The following is a 25,560-nucleotide window of genomic DNA, read 5'->3' on the forward strand; positions in this document are numbered from 1 at the left end:
TTTACTACTATGAAATCAAAAGCAGTATTTGTTGGTTTCAGTTTTTTCAGGTGTTACTTATCCACATACTCTGAGCAAATTTCATTCAAATATGAAGATCTGGCTGTACTGAATCAGTATCCATCACTCTATCACTGATAAAGGAGAAAAACTGTACTTACTACTTTACATTTCAGTACTTGCACGTATGCATAGGAAATAGAAATAAACCAGGAAAACGGGCTAAAACTTCTGGAGTTTAAAACAGAGATCTCTATTAAAATGCTATTTGAGACAGAATATCCCATGCTATTGTTAATAAGTCAGCCTGTGAGTCACACTGGGTTGTTCGGGTTCCAGCTTAGAACAAACAACAATTTTATTTCTTCTTCCGTCACTGAAACATCCACGCAAATTTTACTGGCGGGCTCCTTCAGCTGCTGAGCCATTCTCCAGCTGAGACAGCCACCTACACAAGTTCTGGATTCAGGCAAATAAATTTAACCACTTAGAAAATTTTGAGTATAATGACTTTCTCATTTAATTTCCTTTCTTGAAGCAGATGTTCCATTTTTCCATGAATCTGTATTTTTGTTATAACAAACACAAGCTTCATTTTGTGACACTTATGTATAGGAATTCAAGCCATGCTTTGATCAGATTCTTAAAATAGTCTTTTTCTCCCCCCCTTTCCCTTCTAGTTGGGGCCAGGCAATGTGCTAAGCATTTCCTTCTGGAAGGAAATCTCCAACAAGTTTCCTCTTTATTTTTAGGCTATGCAGAAAACCAGATGTTTATTTAATTAAATCCACTCTCATACATCGCATTCATAGAGTTTTTTGTAGTTGTTGTTTGGATTCATTCAAAACATTGCTAGTTTTTATGTATGCTCTGGAATTCTGACCATTTCAAGGATTAAACATATTTCATGCTTGCAAAGGATGTGCCTATTAAGACCAAGGCAGTTTTGCCAGATTGGGCACCCTGTGGCTGCCATATGATAACATCAAACCTGATCAGCTCAGCTACAGTAAATATCACCTAACTGTCCTGAAAACAGATCTTAAGACAATGGCATTCTTTCAGAGTTCAAACACAAGTGAAATTCTAAAATTAAATCTAGGGAAGAAAATCAATGCTGGAAGGAAATTACTATGTTACAGTTCACAGAACACATTCTGAGAAGAGAAAGAATAAGTCTGTGTTCCGCATGCTTCTGTCCATATCGCTACCTTTGCTCATTAATGTATATCCAACAGAAAACATATTTACTACTGTAAGTCTTCTTAACGAGCGAGAAAATGCTTAATGCAGGAAAATGAATTTGCTTTTCAGGGTTAGAGGTTTGAGAATAGTTCTTAATTTACATAACTAATAATGCACTGAATTGATCATATTTATAATATAAAACTTTACAATGGGCGTGCTTATTAGGATGTATTTGACATAAACATAACACTCAAGGCACCAAAAGCAAGTAGAACTTAATCGTTGCAGTAGAAGACCTAACTGAAAATCTGACAACAGAAAGAAGAAAATCAGTGATAGGCAATACGGACTTAACAAGCTTACCTCATCTTAGAATATTAGTAACATAAGCACTTAACCTGCCAGTTAGCTTGCTGTTGCCTCCTCCATGATGTTATCATAAAAGTGACATGCATTTTAATGTTTACATGTAATCTTTTTAAGATATAGCTGATGGCAGCATGGTCAAGCTAATTGCAAAGGAGAAACTTATTTTTACGATGTCTAAACAAGCAGCTGTTAAGATATTTACTACTTTCACATAAGATGTCTCTCTCAATCATAATAACACTTAAAGCTTTATTTTATTTACATCCGTCTTAAAAATCCTGTGAACAATATCCTGGCATGAGTGCATATTCCATGTCATTTATTGTTCATCTTTAATGGATTGTTTTGTTCTGAGACTGAGTGCTATAACTAAATGCAGTTACACAGAAAGGCTTGACTGAATAGAGACCAACAATTACAGAGCTGTTGTACTTGCTAGGATCCCTCTTCTCATAGCACAGTGAATTTTCATGGAATGTGTTACAGTGCCAGTCTCAAGTAAGACTATCATACTCTAAGGTCTGGGATGAGAAGATTTTTCTCCCCCAAATTATACCTACCCTAATTACAGCAATGGAAGAGCTACCTTTGAAAACATTGCCACACATGAAAAGGAAAAATAAGTTATATGTTTCATATCCTACAGTGTACTGAAGATACAGGGAGAATTTTGACCGAAGTAAAATCTGTTGCTGAATCCATATATAAATATATAAATAATAATAAATAGGAAATTTTTAGATAAATAGGAAATTTCAAAGCAGAGATGAGCTCGAAGGTACTATACAAACTTTGCTGCCACTGCAAAAACACTGTAACGCATCATAGACCCAGTCTTAGCCACAGCCAACAGCAGGGAGATAACAATGCTATGTATAGACTGTTTTTCCTCTCTTCCATTTTACTTATTAGTATGAATGTTTACTTGAAAGCTGCCTATTGTCAACATTTTTGTTGTCACACTTCCTGTGGAACTCTGTCAGTTAAAGTTCAAGCAGATCCATCTCAAAGCTTTCTCTGATTCAAGGTCCCATGTGAGCCTCTAAGCCTTTCTTTTCTCTGTACTGTATGAAGGCCATTTCCCACTTCATAGCTAAAAGATTAGATTTCAGTCTACCAGTCTAGCATTCAAAAAATACATTTTTCTTTCTATCTTTTCCAGACACTAAATATTACAGAGAGCAAAGAATCATTGCCTATATGTATCAAGATTAGCACAAGATTTGAGGGTACAGCTTTTGAGATAGCACTCATGTCCATTTCTACAGTGAGAAGCACATGAACCTCTCACTATTAAGGATTGTCAGCTTTCAAACTGGTCACCAATCTTGCCAGCAGTTAAGATGTTGAATCTTGGCAGGTAGCCAACGTGGGTGATTAACTGAATCACAGTCTATTATCAGCCTGGATAGAGGTACAGAGGTATTAAGATGAGAAGTTAACTCACTGGACTAAATGTAGATGCCAATCAGTGAGGTTCTACACAGCAATGCTCAATCACGGACACGATTTGCAGTGTAGAGCATAAATAAAAGCTGTCATTTAATAGAAGTGAGGAACTCACCATATCCTCAGGATGATAAAACTTGTGCAATACATGCCTGTTGAAAACTGATATGTCTCCCTCAATGCAAAGCAACACATTTTGTGACATTACCTCCCATCCTTCAACATGAGACTGCCATTCTTCCAAAAACTCTAATTTCTCCATTTGTCTCTTGGCTTCATTTATGTTGGAACAGACAGCTTTCATGGCCTGGAGGGCTTCCATTAATGCTGCATAGTCACTGTGCTTCCTTGGAGTCCGCTTCAGTAACTCCTATTATTACATTAGAAGAAAAAAAGAACTTGTCTTTGATCTCTAAGTGAACATTACAGGAGGCTTAAACTGACCAGGATACAAAATCAAATCATAGACAGACTTCTTTCACTATTTGCAAAAGTAATAAGCCCTCCTGCATTTTGTCCTGGTAGGAAACTAAAACACAGAGAAATAAATTACTAGTAATAAAACTAAATCACTACTTAGGAAAAAGCTTCTATTTCTGCTACTTTTCTCACCTCAAAGTTTCTGCATGTGGACATTTGTTGTTGTTTTTAAATAGCGTGGGATGGCTTTGTTCAACAACAAAGATAACAATTCTGCATTAAAATGCTAGTTTACCGAGTTGAAATTAACACCTGCTTTTCCTGCAACTCAGGACAAAAAAACCAAACAGCTTCTTTATCTCCACTCCATTGTTTAATCTACCGTAACACAAGGGAGCAGTGAACAATAGTTTAGGTGACTCACCAATTTTGTATGGCTACTGGCAATAGCAGCCATTCTGAAAAACAAAAGTGGAGTTGCCTGTATTCATTGAAGATTTCCTATCTCAAACTACCAACTCCCCTTTTACAGCTCAGCGAAGGGCTGCCTTCAGTGCACATTCTGACAGAGGGTTGGGTACGTTCTTTCAGAAGCTTTAGCAAGTAGTTTAACAGTGCCACCAGCACACTCTAAATTTATTTTACATAAATATATTCATTTCAGTGTGCCTCTAGTGTGATTCATTAGTCAATTTCCCTGTTTTGTCTGTAGAACGTCCACTGAAAAAAATATATATATAATTTTAAAATAAGCCAAGGGAACTGTAAAACCACAGTTTTACAGTTATCTGAGTTAACTATCAAACTATCTGAGATGACTTAAACTTCCCTGTAATTGTATTAACTTGTTTTAAAAAAAAAATCTTTATTTTACCGTATTTACTTTTCATCTTTTATGTTAGAGCAATGAAATGCATATGCCTTCTATGTGGCAATGTTTGAGATCTAAACTCATATGGACTGAAAAAATATAGCCTAATAATCACAACTAACACAGAATCCACTCTTGTTTCTCTCATAGTTTGAAATAATAAACAACGTTAATCTCAAATTTGTTAAGCATAAATGTGTTTAAATACTTACTTTCCTAAAGATCATACTATCTTATTTCCTAGCATTAGAAAACTGCAGTAGCTCAGAGACTTGAATATTTAATGCCTATCAGCACATTTAACAGTTTTCTTTACGTTTTAAGCCACAACAGTAAGGTAAGCATGCAAACACATTAAAAATGTATCACACAACATCTTACTGTTATTCTGAAGTGTTTCTTTAATATCATTTTCATATATATTTTTAATTTACGATTTTATGATGGTAAATTAGATTTAGCAAAGTATGTTGGTAACAAACTCTACTACCCCAAGCATTTCTAGCAAAGATTTGGTCAAACCCAGCTGAAATCAGTCTCATTAAACTCACTTGAATGCCTCACTTCCATTCAACAATGAAGAGCCAACTTCACTGCTACATATACAGGAAAGCTAATAATCTTCATTGAGCCAAACTCCATCCTTTTAATACTGGTATCAGAAGTCTTGGCATTAGCTTTAATTAACACAAGTCTGGGTACAATATCTAATGGAGATTATTCACTCTGAAGGGAGATAGTTTCCACTGTTTCACTGAAATACGCTTGGCAACCAGCTTCAAATGGAGAGTATGAAATCGAGGATAAAAAAAAACTCAGAAATACCTTCAAAAGAAGAGGATACTTGCATATTCTCTGTATTGGAGTTACAAGATATCCCTCCAATGGTACATCTGTGTTCTTACGTCCTCCAAGGAGCATGCAATTCTAGAGTGCAAACAGTTTCACAAATTAAAAAATCCTGATAACATTACAGTTTCTCAAAGGATCAGTTACACTAAAGTTCAAGAGATGAATCTGCAATAGGTTTTAATCTCCATTAAACATCAAGTTTCTATAACATAGGCAGTTGCTGTTAAAATTTACAAAAACGAAGATAAGAGCATGTGCACACAGGAATAGCTAACCTACATATAAATCAAGTATGTGATGAAAGAGATTTGCAAGACTATCACAAGAACAGAATTGAACACATGTACAGACAGGTACATAGACTTCCATGGCAAGGAAGCTGCAGTGGTGTCATGCAGTAATCATTATGCAGGGAACCCTCATTATCTTCATCTAATCCAATTAAGAGTGGCAATTTATGTAAACACAATAAGAGGCAATAAATAAAATGCTAATATCCTTTCACATGTCAATAACAACAACATAGAATTCAAAGTGATCATTATAGATGCTGTTTGAGATAGAAAGCAGTATGAAAAATGGTTTGATGGATTTCAATATGGTATCCTGATACAATAAAGGTCTACTGTTTCGATGGTTTTTTTTACTTAAACATGATGGGCACTGAATAAAATATCCGTAGTCATGGGCTAAGAAATCTGTGACTTTTGACAACTTCCAACACAGGAGCAAAGAATACTTGAAATACTGCATGGAAGCACCCATGAAAACACAGCTGAGAGAGAGAAAAAAGAATTAGGGCAATCTGAGACAACCAAATCTACATCACAACAAATATTTGAAATTGCTGTAATCAAACTGCAAGCATAAAGATCTACAGTAAAAATGAAAATTATTTTATCAAGATACCAGAAGGAATTGACAAGAGATCAACTATGGCTTCAAAGAGCAAAATGTCTAACATGAAAACACTAAACAAATACGCTTAAAACACAGATGATATTTTGATACAAGCCACAAATCTGGATGCAGATCCATTGTTGGAACAGAGGTTACACAACTGGGTGACTGCTCCACTCAGTGTCTAACTCACAATGCGATTGCCCAACAACCAGTACTGCTATGGGGATCTGTACATCCATGCCTAAGGCTCTGCTTTGTATCCCTGGTCAACCATTTTCTGCCTTATCCTAAAGGTTGCTTTATCCTAAGGTACCTGATTTAATCTACCAATCAAAAAAGACTGACCAACCTGTTCAAAATAATGTGAACTACAGGTTTATATAATGTCTGTCTTTAATATTTAATGGCACAGAAGCCTGGTTTTAACTCCAAGTTATTTGTAGATAATCACACCTCTAAAACCTGTACTGTTCTGTCTGGCTAGAAGGACTCAATTTTACTTTCAAACTGAACAGTCAGAGATCCTGTTCTTTGGGTTAGATTGTTGTTGCCTATTCTACAGGTGCATCCCAAATCTAGGAGGAATGATAAACTCCTGTAAAAGCCTTATGCATGCCCCCAGGAATACATTACACTAACACATGAACTGCCACAACTGCACACTTGGCTTTCTTTATTTCAAAACAAGCTCTTGGCAATCTTTCTCCAAGTCATTTTGGTTTTTGTCTCTTTAGTGAGCATTCATACCTTCTTAAGTTCAGTCATGCTGCTGCCAAAAAAAAGAATTATATGTGTGCAGCTCCTCAAGTTGAGGTATACTGTGTCATTCTCTGAGGAAATATAATAACTCTGAAGCTGTTTGTTTGTTGTTGCTGGTTTTTACTCTGAATGGAACACTATAGAATAAGAGACAGCAAAAAAGGCAGCTGGTGCTTCAAGATACCCTGTGCATTCTTACAATAACAAAATTCCCTGGCTGTAAGTTAATGCAGATAGGAGAGGAGTCAGACCCAGTACCTTTCCCAAATTTACTAAGTTGCTCTAGGACAATTTCACCAAGAACTCTGACAAGAAACAGCAGCATTGAAAGCCTACAGTGTACTAAAAATTAATAAATAAATATTGTGATGTTTTAAACCACATCTGTGAAGCTTTGTTGACAGTGACATTTGCTCAAGTTCACTCATAGTCCCAAAACACAGTAATTGGATTTGATCACTCTGAATTTCAGTATCTTATCCGCAGGCACCTCTCCAAGTGCGTAAGTTCCAACACAGAAGGCCATGCACTTCAAAGCTGACCTTGTTATCACAGGATGCAACAAAGGATAATGCAAAGTCATTCCACACTGAAATCTTATTTTAACAAATAATGTCAACAACTAGGAAATTCAGTATTTATATGGAAACTGTTTTTGCTGTGGAAAAATAATGAGGTCTGTCATATTCAATATTTTAAAATTCATCTTTCATTGTCTTGTAAAGTCGAAGACTAAATGTGTAGCAGGTTTCTGGTTTTGTTTGTTTGTTTGTCTTTTAACATTTGATTAAGCCTGTGTCTACAATCAGGATGACTATTCTATGAACCATAAGAAAACATTCTGCTGTTCAGCATAGCCTTGGTTATAGTACCAGAACGTGGACATCAAAAGTTCTGCATAGAGGTTCAGCTTCTTTCTCTAATTTCATTTCTTTATCCTCTCTACCCTTCCTCACACAACTTGATCTATTCTTTTTCCTTTTTACAGCTGGATTTACACCCTGTTCTTTCTTGGCCAGCAAAATCAAGGCATAAAGCCTAATGCTGTGTTATGCATGGATCCAAGAGCAGCTGATGTACACAGTCCCCTTTTCTGAAAACATCACCCCCAGTTGAAACTACCCGCTGACCACTTGAAGGTACTACATAGTTTTTACATGGTGGAGACAATAAAACTAGAATTTCACTGCCAAATTAAAAAAAAAAAACAACAAAAACCTGTTAGAACATCAACTGAAAGTTTATTTACCAGAAGAAATGTCCGTACTGTTCTTATTTTGTTGAGGTCAAGCAGAACTTTCTGTGCCTTCTCATGGTTACTGCAGTATTCATCATAGATACGAAATTTCTCTTTCTACAGAAACAAAGAAATTTTTCTTCAGTTACCGTTTTGATCATTTTATTAATAAATAAAACATGGAAATCACAGTTTTGAAAGCTGGTTAACTAACGCAATCTTTGTTTTGGAAGGTTATCAATTTCTCCTACATTTACTATTCGAGCTCCAGCTTTTCTTGTCCTTTTAATTTCTGCTTTTAATTAGAATAGTGAACAATTTGGAAGCATCTCTTGGGAATTCCCTGAAAAATTTCAGAATTTGGATAATCTACAAAACACAGGATAAAAAAGAAACAACACACCACAACCACCAACGAAGAAGCACCAAAGAAAATGCACAATTAGTATCTTAATTGTTGGCATTGTTACCTATTTTGATTGCAAACATCTATTTGCAAATGTCAGCCATGCTGCCATCGAGTCAAAAACTGATGCTACTCAATTTCCACTACCCAGTAATAATTTTCTCCTCTCACAGTGAATAAACAAAGATTTAGCAAATAAATGGGACTCTAAGCAAAGATAACAATGACATCTACACTTCTCATTTGGTCTGGGACTGAAAGTAAACTAACTTGCTTTAATTTTACATAGCTTTGCAACATTGACATCCTTGTTTTAAACCAACAAGAAAAATAATATGCAAAGAAAACTACTACTGAAGAACTTACAGACATGCTTGTAGAGGTACCAGAGTTATAAGAAATAAAATATCTTCACAGCTAAGAACTATGGAAATATCTACCCAGCAGAAGCAATTCTTCACTAATTATTCACATTTTTTTCCCTAGAATCTAAGGGCAAAGTAAGTAAAGTCTATCACACTTTACCTTTTTCATATTCCCCTTTTCCTGGTACCTCCATTGCACTTGCTGGCAGCAGCAAGCTACCCCCACACCACAGGGCTTGGTATGTCAGTTTGGGCTGAGATCCCTTCCAAAAAAACCCATCACCCCATGTGAATTTATACCAAACAGAGCTCTGGTGAAAGAGACAGCCCTTGGGATCCACAGGTGCCATTGGCTCCTCACTCTATAACCAGTTACAGTGCCATGGGACAGCCCACCATAAGGCAGCCCACCATAAGGCACCACTGCTGCAGCACAGTGCTCTGTCTTCTCCCACAGCCTCACGTGCCAGTGCCCCAGCCACCACTCTGCTCTTGGGTAGTCTCTCATCCAGCAGGCCACAGGCAAGTACTAGACCTCTGACGTTACGTTTACTACTAAAAAGCAGATGTAGGTTTCTGTTAGGCAAAAAACTTAAAGCCCTGCTCTGTTTTCAACTACACTTTGGACTCTTCAAACTTAAGATGAGGGTCCTGAAGATGAGTTCATGTGAAAACTCTGACAGCAGATACAAACGTAGACATTTGCTTGGTACAGGTTTAACATTTACCTCTCTCAACTGATTTTTCCTCTTCATTAAAAAAAAAAAAAAAAGTATTTTACAAAAATAAAAAATTCATAGCTGCAAAAGACATCACTGCTACTTTGCTGAATATAAAAAATGAACAACAAACTGCCCATTTTATTTTCCTCTTTCATTTCTCCACCCCCCTCCTTTTCTGAGGGATGACAGTAACCAAGAGATGACCTCAAAGTACTCAACATTATGCAACCAGGTCATATTTTTTCCTCATCATTACATTAATTAATAAAGATGGTCAGAAAAGGAAAAAAAGTGAAAGAAAGTTATAATAGAAGACAGCATACGTAATGAAGAAAGCAAGTTCCAACTTCATGGTGTGCGCTGGGTTCTGGCTGCAAACACTCCTCTACGAGGGACAGGAAGTTCTTGTGAACTGCAAGAATATCTTCAATATTTGAAAACAACATCTGCAAAAGAATAAAACACAGATAAATAAAACAACCGACACAAAATAAAACACACATGCAATTAGGAGACTAACCTTAACTGTCTCTTCCGTGACATTTTTATCCACTTTGGCTGCAGCACACTGGATCATTCGGTGAAGGAATGCCTGCATGAAGTAAGACAAAGAAGGAAGCAGTTATTTCAAGAACATTCAAATATCGGTTAGCATTTTATGCTTACAAATTATTTCCTAAATTTCTTACATTTTGGATATAGAGTTACATTAGAGTATTATTCTGAATCTGAAATAAGTATTTTGTTTCTAAAACATTTAGGAACTCTGTTATTCTAAACATGATGTAAAAGACTAGCTCAGTAGAGTATAAAAAGAGTTAAACAGTGAAATACTAATGAAGCTGAGAAACAGAACATGAAGTACATGTTCTCTGAAGTACAATTTCCACCCTGCATTCATGTAACAATCAAGCAAGAGCAAAATGAGTCATTTTCAAAATCTAGTTCTAGCACTTCACAGATTTACCACAGGAAAAGCCAAAATAAGCCTTTAGTTTCTAAATTAAAATTAATCTGGAGATACTATTGTGAAGTGCAGCATTTACCATAGTAACCACAAGTAAGATTTCTGCTGTATTAATAATCAAACCTATTGTAAAGTCGATTGGTTTTAACAATTCATTAAGCAAAACCAGGTGCAGCTGACTGTAAGCATACACTTCCTCCTTCCCAAGAATATCATCTTTGGGGATCAAGTAAGTAGTAAATAATATCACTAACAAAATAACAAGAGTGTTTTCTATTTCACATTCAGGAACTGGAAACAAGAAGAGATGTACAGTCATTCCAAAATAAATAAATCGTATTTCAGATACAAAGGCTATCATTTTTTACAAACTCATTCTATTGCAAAGAGTTCAGTACATTCTGAAAGTATCTACACACTGTGGATGAGGTCTTAACACTGATAATCCTTCAGAGACATGCATATTCTTTGCCCATTAAAAACTGGCACCACAAAAGCACAAATGTCATGTCTTTCATAACCGTTTAGCTCCGAGCCACTGTGCATTGTACACTGTATGAGAACTCATCTAAATTCTGGCGTGGTGCAAATTCCATAAAAGAAGCAATAAATAACCCCTGTGTGGAGGGGTAGGAGTCACAGCATCCCTATCTGCTGAAACTTAAACATTTTCATGTGCAGTGATCCTTTCTCTGGTGAGGACTGTGCAACTCTGAACATTTTTATTACTGATGAGACAAAACTAGTTATCCAGAACATAAACAAAATTAAGTTTGGACTATTGCCAGTATATTATGTTTCATACCACTTTCTACACCAATGTAGATTTTCAGCTTTTAAAAATCTTTTTCCTAACTATTAGCGCTTTCTTCCTAGTGTTTCACTGATATTTTGAAAAGCCATTAATTCATTTGCAACACTGTTGGTGGACAACAGCCCTTTATATCCTTCCATGCTATGAATATCTGCAGGGGTTACGGCACATTTGTGTGTATTGACTGTACAGTGCAGAACCATTCCCACGCGTACTGAAAGCCCGCTAAGCTGTATGACTTGAAATTCACTTATAAAAGCTTTCACAAAACCAGTCAACAGTATTAAGTATGCTTTCAAATTGAAAGGAAAAAAAATCATAATCATGAGAACTACTTCTAAAACTGAAATCTTTCTCTGTTCACAACATTTCCCTATAGACCAAGCATACTGCTTATCAGCATTTATTTTATCCCAGAAGATCTTCATTTCCCATGACTATGAAGGAAGGTGAGTATTCAGCTGGATAAGGGTGAAACTGAGAAACTGATCTGGGAGCTGGGGCATTAGTTTTTCCTGAGTGATTCAAGATACCAGTTAAGAGTCATGAGGTCAACAAGAGTATATATCAACTGCAATAAACAGATTCCCCACTTATCCAAGCAAAACTGTCCCAGACCTCTCATCTGCTGAGGTTATCAGAAAATGGCATCCAGGAAAATCCCAGCTCTCAGGAGCCCAGTCGGAGGTCACTGAGGAAGGGAAGCCTGAGGTGACTTTTGCCTTTTCCAGCAACATGGCACAAATTCATGTTACGTCGCTTTTCTCATACAGCAGGAGCAGTGCAGCCACAAGGCTAGTTTTTCCTAAAGATTCGCCAGCGCTTGTTCCCATCAATGCAGATCTACTTCCTAAAAAATGTTTAATACTATGTCCCACAAAGCACTGAATCCTTCCACCCACGAAGTACTGCAAAACCACACATGTTGCAAAACAATTTGAACAACTGCACTTCTTCTAGAACTATGGTGAGAAAGAATTCGGGGCACAGTGGGTAGGGAGACCTCCATTGGTCTTCACCCACAGCGCCAAGCAATGCTGAAATCTCTGGGTTTTCACCACATTTCCCTGATGCCCAATGCCCTTATCAACACCCCTACTGCATGTGGAAACATCACTGGTTCCATGCACACATCATCTCCGTCCAGGGCCTTTTCTAGGAGAACAGACAGCTGTCATCAGGCTGGAGGATGGAGAAGTTACTGCTTTTGTTACAGTGTTAAATAACCTTAAGCCCTCACAGTGACTGTGGAAAAATAAATGTCTCCGAACACATATGAACATGCAGTGGGCCTGAGAGAGGGATGACTATTCAAAAGACTGGCATTATTTGAACATCAAGTGAGAACAGCCAAGAAGAACTCTTCAAAAAACAGTAAACAACAGACATGAAAAGGAAAATATACAATGATGCCCATAAACTACTAAGGAGTTGACAGCTGCTGAGCTGGCAGAAAAAAAGTTTAGAGAAAGTTTTGAAGATTTTTATGCATTAACAACCACTGAAAAGAGCACACCTAGGAAAAAAAAAGTATAAAGTGGAAATACCCAATTTATGACTTGCTAAAGAACCAATTAAAGTCAGAAACTCCAATGAAATAGCACAAAACATTCTGCCATAACTCCAAGTCTGCTTCTCAACATCCAGACTCAGTATTGAACACCGCATTACATGAAGGAGTAGAAAATAACATGAGTCACATGGACACAGTTAAGTTGACTTAACTGACTGCAACTTAACTGACTGAAGCTGGAGCAACTGGAACATGCTCATCAAATAATAAAATAAAAACAGCAAAAAATCAGCTCAAACAATGTAATTTCATTTACCATGCACACATGTCAGTAAGTCATGACTCATCTTGGTTTCCTGAAACATATTATACATCTTGCTGAGGTCAATTCACAACACATCAACACATCTGTGTAGGTCTAGGCCCAACAGCAAGCATAGAAAATAAATCCCCGTGGGTTCCAGGCCTTTGTTAACTCACCTTTCCTAAAACTTTCCAAGTGGATTCCAGAGTTTCCCTTAATTTACCTTCAATTTCTAGCTTTCTCAAGGAGCAGTAAAGCAGTATAGTTGACATAACACCATTTTCCAAAGTTTCATCTTTTGCTACCAGCATGCCACATAACAGCTTGCTGATATCTGCTATAGTATCTGGATTCACCCTTGCAGCACTGCAAATTGAGACTGCTGACCCATGCTCTCTTCACCAGCCAGACTCTTGCTGATTTTCTGAATTTAGAGATGGAAAAAAAAAAAGATCCCTGTGATCTCACAAGTATTCCAAATTTTAGAGCTGTCTATGGAAAACTATTATCTTGAAAATTATTTTGATGTATTTCTGGATTAGTTACTGTACTTGTACCATTCACACAACACTGCTGTAAGACACTAAAGGAAATACCATGACTGAAAATTCCTACAGAGACTGAAAATTCAAATCCAAAAAATTAAAAAAGAATCTGTTAATTATGCCAAAGAAGCACTAATTGGTTCGCTTGTCTGTTGATCTGCTGCCCCTTTGTGAAGCAGCGTGTCTCACACAGAACGCACAATGAGTTCCTGTTATGGGGTTCTTACTTCTCATCCTATCAAAATAAGAGTAGGGTTGTTGGGCATTTTTTGTTTTCTCTTCCCTTCCATAGTTGCTTTGTGTGCTGTTGAAAAAACAAAAAACACCACTGCTACAGTTTGTGCAAGAATCTGCCAACAGCACAGATGACTTCCCTGACATCTGGAATGAAATCAGGGAAGACAAAGGCGTCTGCCTGCAGAAGATTCCCAGGGCATGAAGAGTTTTTGTCTTTTTTGACAGATAAGAAATTAAGTCCTGCAATTATGTCACAGCACCTGGATCACATAATATATACCCATTTTTCTAAGAGCAATCATCTTTTTGTCAGACTGGAAAGAAATATTCTTTTTCACTTGGAAGAAAAATTAAAGAACAAGTCACTTATTCTTTTCCCCTTCAAATTGCTTTTAATATTGTTACAACTCTTAAATTTACACTGCCATAAAAAGCAAAACAGACTACAAAAAGTATTTTTCTAATAAGGTCATTTCCTGTATACTTTGCCTTCAGGACAATGGAAGCACCCAATCTACCATCTTGAAGCCTGCTGAATAAAGCTTGCAAGATCTTTTGTACACTGAAGATGAATAAAATTTTATTTTCTATAATGTCAAAGAAACTCTAAAAGAAACCCACAAAAAGGAAAGTGCTCATATGTTATAATTTATCACAGACAAGGCTAGTTGGCTTCCACATTCTTAATGTAGCTGCAGACATGCATGACGGTAGACAATATTTTGCTCTTTTCACAATATTCAGAATGATCCTAGGCAAAGGATGGAGCTCAACATTTGTGAAGAGAAGTGCTCAGGATTATAGCTGACTAGCCAATTGCATTTTGTTATCATGGCTAATTTAGTTCACAAACATTAAGGTAGTATCTTCCCCACTAGTTCAAGGTTTTGCACATGATAATTAATTTATGTCCCATTGCTGGTCCCATAAGCTCACCATACTGTTTTTGTTGAAGTATTTTCGTGCAATTTTACCACAAACAAAGAAAGAAATAAATAAAAATAAAATAAAATAAATCAATAGAGAAGACTCCAGCAGCAGTAGCAGCTGTGGTAAATGCATTTCCCCTCCTCTTCTCATCAACCTGTGCCAGCAGCAGTGGTAACAGCTAATCAGGCTGGCTTCTGCTGCCGAACAAAAGACTCTTCTCTCTCAGTAATTCACCAGCTGAGGCACCACCTGTTTCTCCCAACTTGCCTGCAAGACTGGATGAATTGCAAGCAGCACAGGGAGCACCAGCCAGGGTTGGAGAAACTGTTTCTCCATCCAGCACCTACAGCTACTTTCAACGCTGACTTCAGATGCTGCTGTCTGTAAAGATGTGGGAATAAATGGGCCGCATCTGCAATATTTCCCACCCCAGTGCTCATTTCCTTTCCACAACCAACCAAACTATTCCTTTCTCCATTCATACGGAGATGCCCCAAATGGGCATCAATCTGCCTGACAGAGCTGCCAAGTCTTTTTTATTTCACCAAGCATGATTCTTAGAAATATAAATATATACCAATGCAAACGCGATCACGTTGAGGAAAGATGGATTTTCATAGTCTGTTCATAGATGGACATGCTGCCACACATTGGGGTAATCTATCTCTCATATAATTTTTAATTTTCTGCTCAAGTTCTCTAATATCAGAAAATTTTTCCAAGAGCAAGAAAACTTTCCCCACCTTGTTCCGGAACCTTTATCACCTTCCCCACCTTTCCCTAGTAACTGTCAACATTTTTCAAGTCCTCTTCATTGCACATCTTTTTCATCCTTTCCTGCACACAGAGACTCCTAACTCATCTCCCTCTTTCAATAAGGAAATGCCCATTTAACTGACCTCTTATACCTTTAAAATCACCTCCCTAAGCCATGACTGTTCTTTTAATTTTGATTCTCTGATCCTTCAGCATTAAAGCAGATGAAAGGACAATATCTACAGTCCAGGCCCAGTTCTCCTCAGCCAACCCAGACATCACACATCTCCACTTTCTTCCTTGTACTGAAGCAGGAAGATTTAGTGCAACATTTTACTGGACCAAATCAGAAGATATTCACTCCCTTTTCCTTGCAGATGTCAAGAATCCTGTCTCCCATATCTATATTTCCATTTTTGAAAGCTGGTTCTATGGTTGCAGTCTCAGTACTTGCACACTCGAAGTTCAGAACATGCCTGAACTGCAGATCAGAGGCTGGATGCCAGGCTAGTTCATACATACTGCTACAGATGGAAGCCACATAAAGAAAGCTGCTTAACTAGAACTTTAGAGAAAAGCCACACTGGCATACAGGATAAATGTTGATCTGCAAGCTGAGCATAAGATAAGAGTGTAATCTTTTTTGCAAATGTTGTATACAACACATGCATTTGGTAACTGAGCCTTTATCCCAGAAAAAAAGCAAACAGCTTAGATTCCAGTCTCAGCATAAGCAACAGACTGCTGCTCTGTTGCAACAGATAGATAAACAAGAGGGGTCCATATGGATAAAGACTTCACAATTTGGCCCTGTCATTCAAACAGACCTTTATGAAGCAATAATGAGACAACAGGAAAAGAAAAAAATGTTTCCAGAATATTGTTGAAGTACAAGATTAATCTATGGTATTTTGAAGATCTCTTGATGAAGAAAAAGAAACTCTACATTGAAAAACGTTCCCATGAGGGGAACTCCCTCTGATAATACATCACATAGTTCTGCTGGTACATTTTACAAAAGGAATCATATGCTGCTAATCATACAGCTGAACTTGTGTTACTCAAGTGAGAATGGAAGAGAGAAGACGTCGACAAAGTTTACCTCTCATAAATGTTAACAGTTTCCTGAATTTACAGAAAATGAAGTCTTCACTGGCAGATCTCCATGACTTCAGGTGTTCATTATCAGCAAGTCAAAAAAAGCTAGAAAACTTCAGAGCAATCGTTGTTCTCAAAGTAACAGTATGTTCCCATTACATTGCCATCATAATTAGAAAAGCAGCAATACATTTGAAACCTTTACACTTCATACATCTGTTTTCTACTCCTTTTATGCTACTTGTTCTATTCAATAAAAATCAACATTTTCATTTAAGTTTTAATCCCAAAATTAGTACCTTTTTTTTTTTTAGGAGAACATCTGTTCAAAATAATTTAACATTTCAAAAAATATTTTGTAAAACTGTCAAGATGAGAAATGCATTTGTCACAAATGACCCATTTTAAACAATTTTCAATATTTTCTGATTCAATCATTAGAAATCTTTAAAGTGCTACAAGACAGGAAAGCCATTTTCTGCTTATCTTCTCTCTTCTCTATCTTTCCAAAGTTCATAAAGAACTTTGAAAACAAGTTTGAGCATTCTGACACAAACATAACCATCTGGATTGACAGACATAATCTTTATCACAAATTATGAGAAAGAAATCAGATTAAAAACATTTTACCTTTCAGAATCACAATTTAAAGCTTCACTCTGAATCTTCAGAAAGAAGAAGAACTGACTTGACAATAACAAAAACGAGCCTTTACATCTTTAATGAATAAGGCAAACAACTAATTAAAAAAGCAACTGTTTTATCCATAAACTGAGAGAACTTGAAACTACTGACAGGCATCATTATGGAAGCCCACCAAAACATTATTACATGCTTTGCTTTCAGCGCATAACACTTTTTCTAATACAAGATTGCTGAGTCCTTAACTCTGAGATTACTTCTGCTTAATGTAGTTAGATTCTAATTAGGAATTAGACTGTGGGAGAATTTTACAACTTTGACTGGCAGCACTGTATAAATAAAGTGTACTTCTCAATATTCAGTTTAGTGTCCAGCTGCAAATCTATATTGGCACACTTAGGCTAAGAAAACCATGTAGCATGAAGAGTACAGAAAGCAGTTTTCTACCTTAATTTGAATTCTTCATGAATCCTATAGCAAGGCTGTAGCATAACACTTAGAAAAAGTACATTCCTGGCTACTGGGAAAAAAAAGCAGCTATGACCCAATAAAGTTTGTTTTTTTTTTTTGTTTTTTTTTTTACCTAACCAGTGGAAATCAGAACACTTCCAGGCACAATGAAGCCTGTCTTACATCTGGCTAATTTCTATCGTTTGTCATTCTGATATATGCTGGCATGATCAAATAGTACAAAGTTCAAAGGATCACATGTAACAGTGCCTCATATCATGCAACCACCACTTCATGAATTGCAATGCAGGAACTGTGGCATTTCCAAGCCTTAGGAAGACTACAGCCTTACTTTCGAAAAACTCCTAACAATGGTATGATGGAACATCAATGGTATTGATGGAACAGCTTGTACTGGATGTCATCTCCAGACAACTGGAAGAAGAGGAGGTTATCAGGAATAGTCAGCACGGGTTCACAAGGGGGAGGTCGTGCTTGACCAACCTGGTGGCCTTCTATGATGTAGTCTCTGGCTGGGTGGACAGGGGGAGAGCAGTGGATGTAGTCTACCTTGATTTCAGCAAGGCTTTTGATACTGTCCCCCACAATATCCTTATAACAAAGCTGAGGAAGTGTGGGATAGATGAGTGGACAGTGAGGTGGGTTGAAAACTGGCTGACTGGCAGAGCACAGAGGGTCGTTGTTCGTGGTGCAGAGTCCTGTTGGAGGCCTGTAACTAGCGGTGTTCCTCAGGGGTCTGTGCTGGGTCCGGTCTTGTTCAACATCTTCATCAATGACCTTGATGAGGGGATAGTGGCCACCCTCAGCAAGTTTGCTGATGATACGAAGTTGGGAGGATTGGCTGACACGCCTGAAGGCTGTGCTGCCATTCAGCAAGACCTGGATAGGCTGGAGAGCTGGGCAGAAAAAAACCGGATGAGGTTTAACAAAAGCAAGTGTAGAGTCTTGCATCTGGGGAGGAATAATTGCATGCACCAGTACAGGCTGGGGGATGACCTGCTGGAGGGGAGCTCTGCGGAAAGGGACCTGGGTGTCCTGGTGGATGACAGGTTGGCCATGAGCCAGCAGTGTGCCCTTGTAGCCAAAAAGGCCAATGGCTTACTGGGGTGCATTAAAAAGAGCGTGTCCAGCAGGTCGAGGGAGGTGATCCTCCCCCTCTATTCTGCCCTGGTGAGGCCTCATCTGGAGTACTGTGTCCAGTTCTGGGCTCCCCAGTACAAAAAAGACAAGGATCTCTTGGAAAGAGTCCAGCGGAGGGCCACGAAGATGGTGAAGGGCCTGGAGCATCTCTCCTATGAGGAAAGGCTGAGTGAACTGGGTCTGTTCAGCCTTGAGAAGAGAAGACTGAGAGGGGACCTGATCCAGGTCTATAAATATCTAAGGTGTGGGGGGCAGAATGGCGAGGCCAGACTGTTTTCAGTGGTGAGTGGAGACAGGACAAGGGGAAACGGCTGGAAACTGCAGCATAGGAAGTTCCGCACAAACATGCACAAGAACTTCTTTACAGTGAGGTGACGGAGCACTGGAACAGGCTGCCCAGGGAGGTGGTGGAGTCTCCTTCTCTGGAGATGTTCAAGACCTGCCTGGATGCCGACCTGTGCGATCCGGTGTAGGGAACCTGCTTTGGCAGGGGGGTTGGACTCGATGATCTCTGGAGGTCCCTTCCAACCCCTACAATTCTGTGATTCTGTGATTCTGTATACACTCTGGCCTCTCCTTAAAATATAGCACACCTAGAACGCACATCATCAAAAGACATCCAGGTCTGCACTAACTATAATGAGGCTGCTAATTAAACGTATTGTGAAACCACTTCTATTTTTGAGGCAAAATAAAGTTTTAAGAAGTATTTAAACTACTTATCATACAGATAATTTAGATGCTTTGCCTTTTGATCTCATTTCAGCCAATAGTACAGCAATATACACAGGAAGGCAGATTTATAAAACAGTTGAAAATATAAATCACAAAAGATCTTTGAAAATATTACGAATAATTCAAAACCAAAAGCAAGGCTTCACTAGTTTCAGCGAAAGATAGAGAAAACAAGAAAGCATCGTTGAGAGTGAGCTCCCAAGAAATACAAAGAAAATTCAAGTCAATCCACACTTCTACTAACTCTGCTCAGTAATGTCAATATATGCAAGTAATAATGTTGCTATTTAAAAATACCAATATTTGCATTTCTGGATTTATTCAAAATGATTTCATTAGAGATATTTAAGTCTACTGACTTCACTTGTGCTATAATCTTCTGAAAATCGTGGAAAAGAAAAAAGCCTTACAGTTACATGTACAATAAACAACTCCAAGAAAACATTAACTTGCAAACTCTTCACTGACTTAAGAGGTATGGCATGAACTATATAGACTGTTCAAATTTCACTTTTGAAGAAGAAATACATCAGAACAGCCAAAGCAGCCAGAACAGTCAGTACAGTGGACTTCAAGATAGCTCCTATGAGCAAAGTTGCTGAAGCACCTCCGTGAATGGGATCCTCGTTTTGAAATCCAAGATTTTGTACTCTACTCTACTTACAATTATATACCTCCTGGGAGAAGAACGATTCTGCCTAAGCAGCAATCCTTCTTTTATACAGACAGATAGAGCAGGTAATTTGTGATAGGCCATAATTTAATTTAGGTAAATAAAAAAATGTAGAAATCCTATACATGCACTCAGGTAAAATTACAGAGTTCTCACTTTTAAAATTCTTTTCGCCTTCCTTTTGTAAGATGAAGTTCTTAAAATTTCAGTGGAAAACTGGATATTTTTCACAAGAGAATTTAAACAGACAGCATGCTCTCTTTGCAAATAAGTCAGAAAGCAGTTTCAGCTGCAGAGTTCCTCAATCCTGCAATAAATTTAGTGACAGACTACTTTCAAAGACACTAGTAGTGACAGTGTGGAATCTTTAAAAAAAAAACAAAACACACACACAAAAAAACCCACAGAAATTAGTATGCTTACTGATGCATAAAAGAAAAGCATATATAGAGAGAATTACATCTATTTTTGTGGTATCTCCACTGTCACGATTTTTCGTTATTGGTATCCCACACCATAACATCATGTAGTGTGCTAGCAGTTAAACAGTTAACGCTCCAGTTCCAGGTCGCAGAAGAGAACAACTACATACTCCAGAGAACTTTGCATTCATAGACAAGATAAAATCCCTGGCAAAGTCATGGGACCTGGTTCTCCTCCCTTCTGCTATTCCCAACCAAACATCTCGCCTCAGCATTAGAGTAAAGCCTTCAGTTTTTGGACACTGTCTCATTTGATTTATTAGCTCCGATTCTAATTATATTGTATTATAGTGTGTTATCTAGTGTTGTGATATCTCGTTTAGTAAATTAGTTTGATTGTCAGATCGTTGGTGCTGTTTTGTTTTAGGCCCATCTCTCCATCCTCTTCCCTTATCCCTTTTCCAGGGTGCGAATCCATCGGTCCCTCCACCCACTAGTCATGGAAGCAGGCCAAGTCAGCCTGCAAACCATTGATAATCACATAGTAGGAAATGTCATCATCAGACCAATACAGTCCTATTGTATACAATATAACAAAATCCACATTTTCAATATTTGTTTAAATTAAAACCTCCTTTTGTTGCTCCTACTTTTAACACTTCAGAATTTTAAATAAGATAGAATACTGTGATAAGAACGCCCCTCTATCCCAACTCAAGAATTGCCCGTTCTACAAAAACCAAGCTGAATTTCCTGCTTCCAGCAGCAGCTTATACAGCACCTGCACCTTTACAGTCTTTGTGAGATGAGAAACCCTTTCAATTTCCAGCAACAGTGGTGGAATCTTCTTGTCTATTAGTACATGAACTCTTTCCATGGCAGCACACAGCAGTGAATTCGCGTTATCTTGTAAACAAGGCAGAACGATTATTTCCAGCTAGGTTGACCAAAGCAATTATTTCCTTATGGTAATTACTTAAGGCATGAAAGCTTGAAAAAAATAGTTGAAAAGGCTGAAACAGTACATTTTTTCTGTAACAAGCTGAAAAACTCTGCTGCTCTTCTTTGACTATTTCCCTCACTTTCAAGTTCTTTTTCTCCATTGTGAGTGGACAGATGGAACAAACCAAACAACTAGACTACTCTGAAAAATGTAAACTGTTTGCAACAGTAAACCAAGTTTCTTCTTATTTCTGTATATCAACAGAGATCCAGCTCTAATTTGCAGCACTGCCAGATCCCCAGCACTTTTGATCCAGGGTCCCTCCGGGATCGATGACAGGACTCAACTCTCTTCAACTGAATCTGACTAGGTTGTTAAAAGATTAAATTAAAACCAGTATTGACTCTCCATCAAATATATCATGATGACAAGAAATAGTCTTCCAATTCACCTTTTGAAAAACTAGAAGCATTTTAATTACAGTACATTTACTGAAAACAATTATATTTAATAAACACAACAGTGGTACACATATACTTACGTGATTTGTGACTTTAAACTCCCATTTCTGAACAAATATTTTCAAGTGTTTAAAGAAACTAACTCTTGTGTCATCCAAGGAAAAAAAAAACAACAATTATAGCTATGCAAGTCTTCCAACCTGGCTTAGAAAACATATTTTTTACTTCAGACTAGAACTTAGGGAATAAAATTAGTAAATGAGGAAACTTCTGAAGGTTATATGTCCAAGTTACTTGTCCTAAGTCCATTCCAACACAACTACAGCCATACCAAAATTTAAACTACTTTTATTTTACATACAGCTTCAAACAAACAAAACACTGTTACATGCCCCTGTTGCCTGTCATGAATTGGCCTCATGAATTTTCATCTGCTTACATGGTTATGAGCCAATTTCCATGGAAATGCAATCATTAATATTTTCCTGGCTTTTATTTGATTCATGATTTGCTTCAACTGTGCAAATGCAAACAATATGTCATCCTTTATTTTTTTATTGCCTTGATAACTATCAGAAAGAGTATTATTAGCTCCCTGACCATTTCTCTTTATGCTACTATCTAATCACCTGCTAAATATTAATTATATCAGAGGATATTTACATGGTAATCTCATTTACATCCACCGAAAAAGATTTCATTTATTGAAGGCTACAATGATCACCACAATCTTACAACGAAAGAAGCATAATGACATCCAGAATAGAGCTGCAGGAATAAAGCCATTCCATTTGAATGGCTAGATTTCCATACAGTCAAATAAATTAATAATTTCACATAAACAAAACAGAGTGGAGAAATAAACCATCACTAGTTCCAGGTTTTCTTCTCTCACTGGTCCTTTTTTTCTTTTTTTTCTTTCTTGCCCTATTCAAGTATAGACCCTTTTTTGCAGGTTGATGTAGGCCTATGGCCAGTCAATAGTTTTGACAAGTTCCCAGCATGACTGCACAATTTCACTTTGTGGAGCATGTGCTCTTCAGGAACACAAAGAATGCATGGCTTTGTTGCTTTGGTTCTTTCCTTTTCTTTCCTTTTCGTTTTTTAATGAAAGAAAAAAAGACAGAAGCCTGATTCCAGGATAATTTTACTCATCACCTTAATGCAATTTTTTGTTTGAATGCTGGGAGCTTAAGACAAGAGACCTTACTATAACCCTTTCCTGATATACAGCTCTTTCTTTTAGGCTATAAGATGCTTTCAAGCATCTTCCATTCAAATCAAGGAGGATTTAGAGATTTTTTTTTTTAAGATATTAAGTCTATAAAAAGCAGTATAAATAAAACTGTCACACCCAATCAGTGCACGAGGACAGTTTGCAAGACTTCTACTTAAGAAAAACATCAACTTCACCACATCACCAAAGTACCTGCACTGTAGCTGCAGACAAGGGGAGGCTGAGCACACTGGTGGCAGCTGCCATCTGTTAATACTCACCCAGCATTTGACAGCACTGCATACTGCTTGTACCAGGAAATACTGCTGCTTACCAAAACACCCACATTGATTACACAAACAGGCTGAGGCCTCACAGAGTCTTTCCGCTTAAGGTTACACAAGGATATGGAATGCTATTTTAGGATATATATATATATATATATATTTTTTACTATTATTTTTTAATTTCATTCATGAGTTTGCATAGAGGAAGATACTTTTAATACCCAGTCTCCAAAAGAAAAAAAATAAGGATGTAAAACATTCAAAACCGCAGACACAAGACTTTTAGGAACAACAGAAAGGAACAATAATGTTGGACCAGGAAATCAGAAAACTGTAAATGAAGTATTGTTTTCCAGCATCTTCAATAGTTTTGAATCCTGCATTCCTTCCGCTGAGGGGAGGAAATGACGCCACTTGGAGTCTTCCTCATATCCACAATAGAACACTACAGTTTGCTTTACTCCAGTCTGAAGGCCTTGAAACTCCAGCCAGTAAGCCACAGAAGCCTGTCCTGAGCAAGAAAGGTTCCGCAACCTTCTGTATACACATTTCTTGACTTGTGCAAAGTAGTACTCCTACTCTTCTGATTGTTCCCATCACAGTAAGGCTGCCTCAGAATGAACTGGCAGGGGCAGATTTGAAAGTACAGGCAAGATACCCTTGTGAGCTTGGCTAGGGAAGCTTACCTAGGGAGAAGCTTTAGGAGGAGACCTGACCCCAAGATCAAGTCTGACCACCTCCAGGACTACACATCACCCTCTTAGAAAACAATTTGTTTTCCATCTTCCCTCAGATCTTGCTGGAAGGACAGACCAGTGGCTGGCAGGCAAGTGAGGCAGTGAGGCCAGGGCTGGATGTTCTCTACTCATTGGGTGTGCAGTGTTGCCAGCTTACCAACAGTGAAGGGAAAAAGAAACAAAACATCTCAGAAGACAGGTTCACTCTCAATCAGAAAGCACAAGCACAGAGGAAGAATTAATACTGCACACATAAATGAAGTGGACACTACACTAACAAGCTGAGATCCTGTCAGAAGGAAGCAGAAATAAAAGTAGACTGCTTGGTCTTTCAGCCTTAATCTTGCTTTCCCAAAGCTGCCCATTAAGAATTACTAATTGCAAGAGTGAATTTTCCAGGGGCATGTGAAAAATACTGGGAGAAGTACCGAGGAAAAGTTGCCAAATTCTCAGAATTAGAAGCTTTTCACAGTTTGGGGAAATTGGTTGGTTTTTTGTTTTTGCTTTTTTTGAAGAGCTGAAGATTCATTTTAAGGTATTTTTCTGGCCTTTTTTTGCTGCAAAGACTGCAGTGCCATGACTTACAGAATGGATGCTATCACTACAGACAAACAAAACCATCACTCCCAAAAGATTTGACCTTCACCTTCTATCCTAAAATAGTATGGCCAATTACATAGCAACGGCAGCCCACGTCCTTAAAATATTTTTTGACTGAATTAATGGCACTACATGCTAGTCCAGACTCTTGAGCTTGTTAGAGACTTTAACTAGGCAAATATACCACTAAAACAAACAGCGTTTGTTAGAAAAGAAATTCCAGCAAATAAATGGTAATTCAGTACTATTTACAGTTGAATTTGCTGTTCTTGTTAAAAAACAGAGCTCAAAAGTGAACAGACTGTCTTATCATTGTTAGATCAACTTGAAAGTAAACTATGAGCTTCCAGGAAGTTTATCATCCTGTTTGCTGACTACAGTCTCTTGTGTTTTGATACCATGTTGATACCATGTTCCTGTTACTTCTACTCATGTCCTACAGACAGGGCTGGCACTGGTGTTTTGCTGCCCATACACCAAAACTTCCCAAACCCCTGTACTTTCTCACACCTAAGAAAGCAAAGTGCT

The 25,560-nt window shown here is 37.7% G+C and overlaps 1 protein-coding gene across 2 annotated transcripts in view; it reads right to left on the reverse strand.

The window, feature by feature from the left end:
* The window catches only part of PREX2 (phosphatidylinositol-3,4,5-trisphosphate dependent Rac exchange factor 2), a gene marked incomplete at both ends in the record, with an annotated part of 171,534 nt that overhangs the window by 109,513 nt on the left and 36,461 nt on the right, over positions 1-25,560 (reverse strand). For both annotated transcript variants that reach the window (XM_079533287.1, XM_079533286.1), the window contains 5 exons: positions 3,215-3,376; positions 5,123-5,224; positions 8,061-8,165; positions 9,865-9,987; positions 10,062-10,133. In XM_079533287.1, the coding sequence (XP_079389413.1) occupies positions 3,215-3,376; positions 5,123-5,224; positions 8,061-8,165; positions 9,865-9,987; positions 10,062-10,133 (564 nt within the window). The remainder of the gene's footprint in view (positions 1-3,214; positions 3,377-5,122; positions 5,225-8,060; positions 8,166-9,864; positions 9,988-10,061; positions 10,134-25,560) is intronic.

This window comes from Tetrao urogallus, assembly GCF_951394365.1.
Source record: "Tetrao urogallus genome assembly, chromosome: 3".
Lineage (NCBI taxonomy): Eukaryota > Metazoa > Chordata > Aves > Galliformes > Phasianidae > Tetrao > Tetrao urogallus.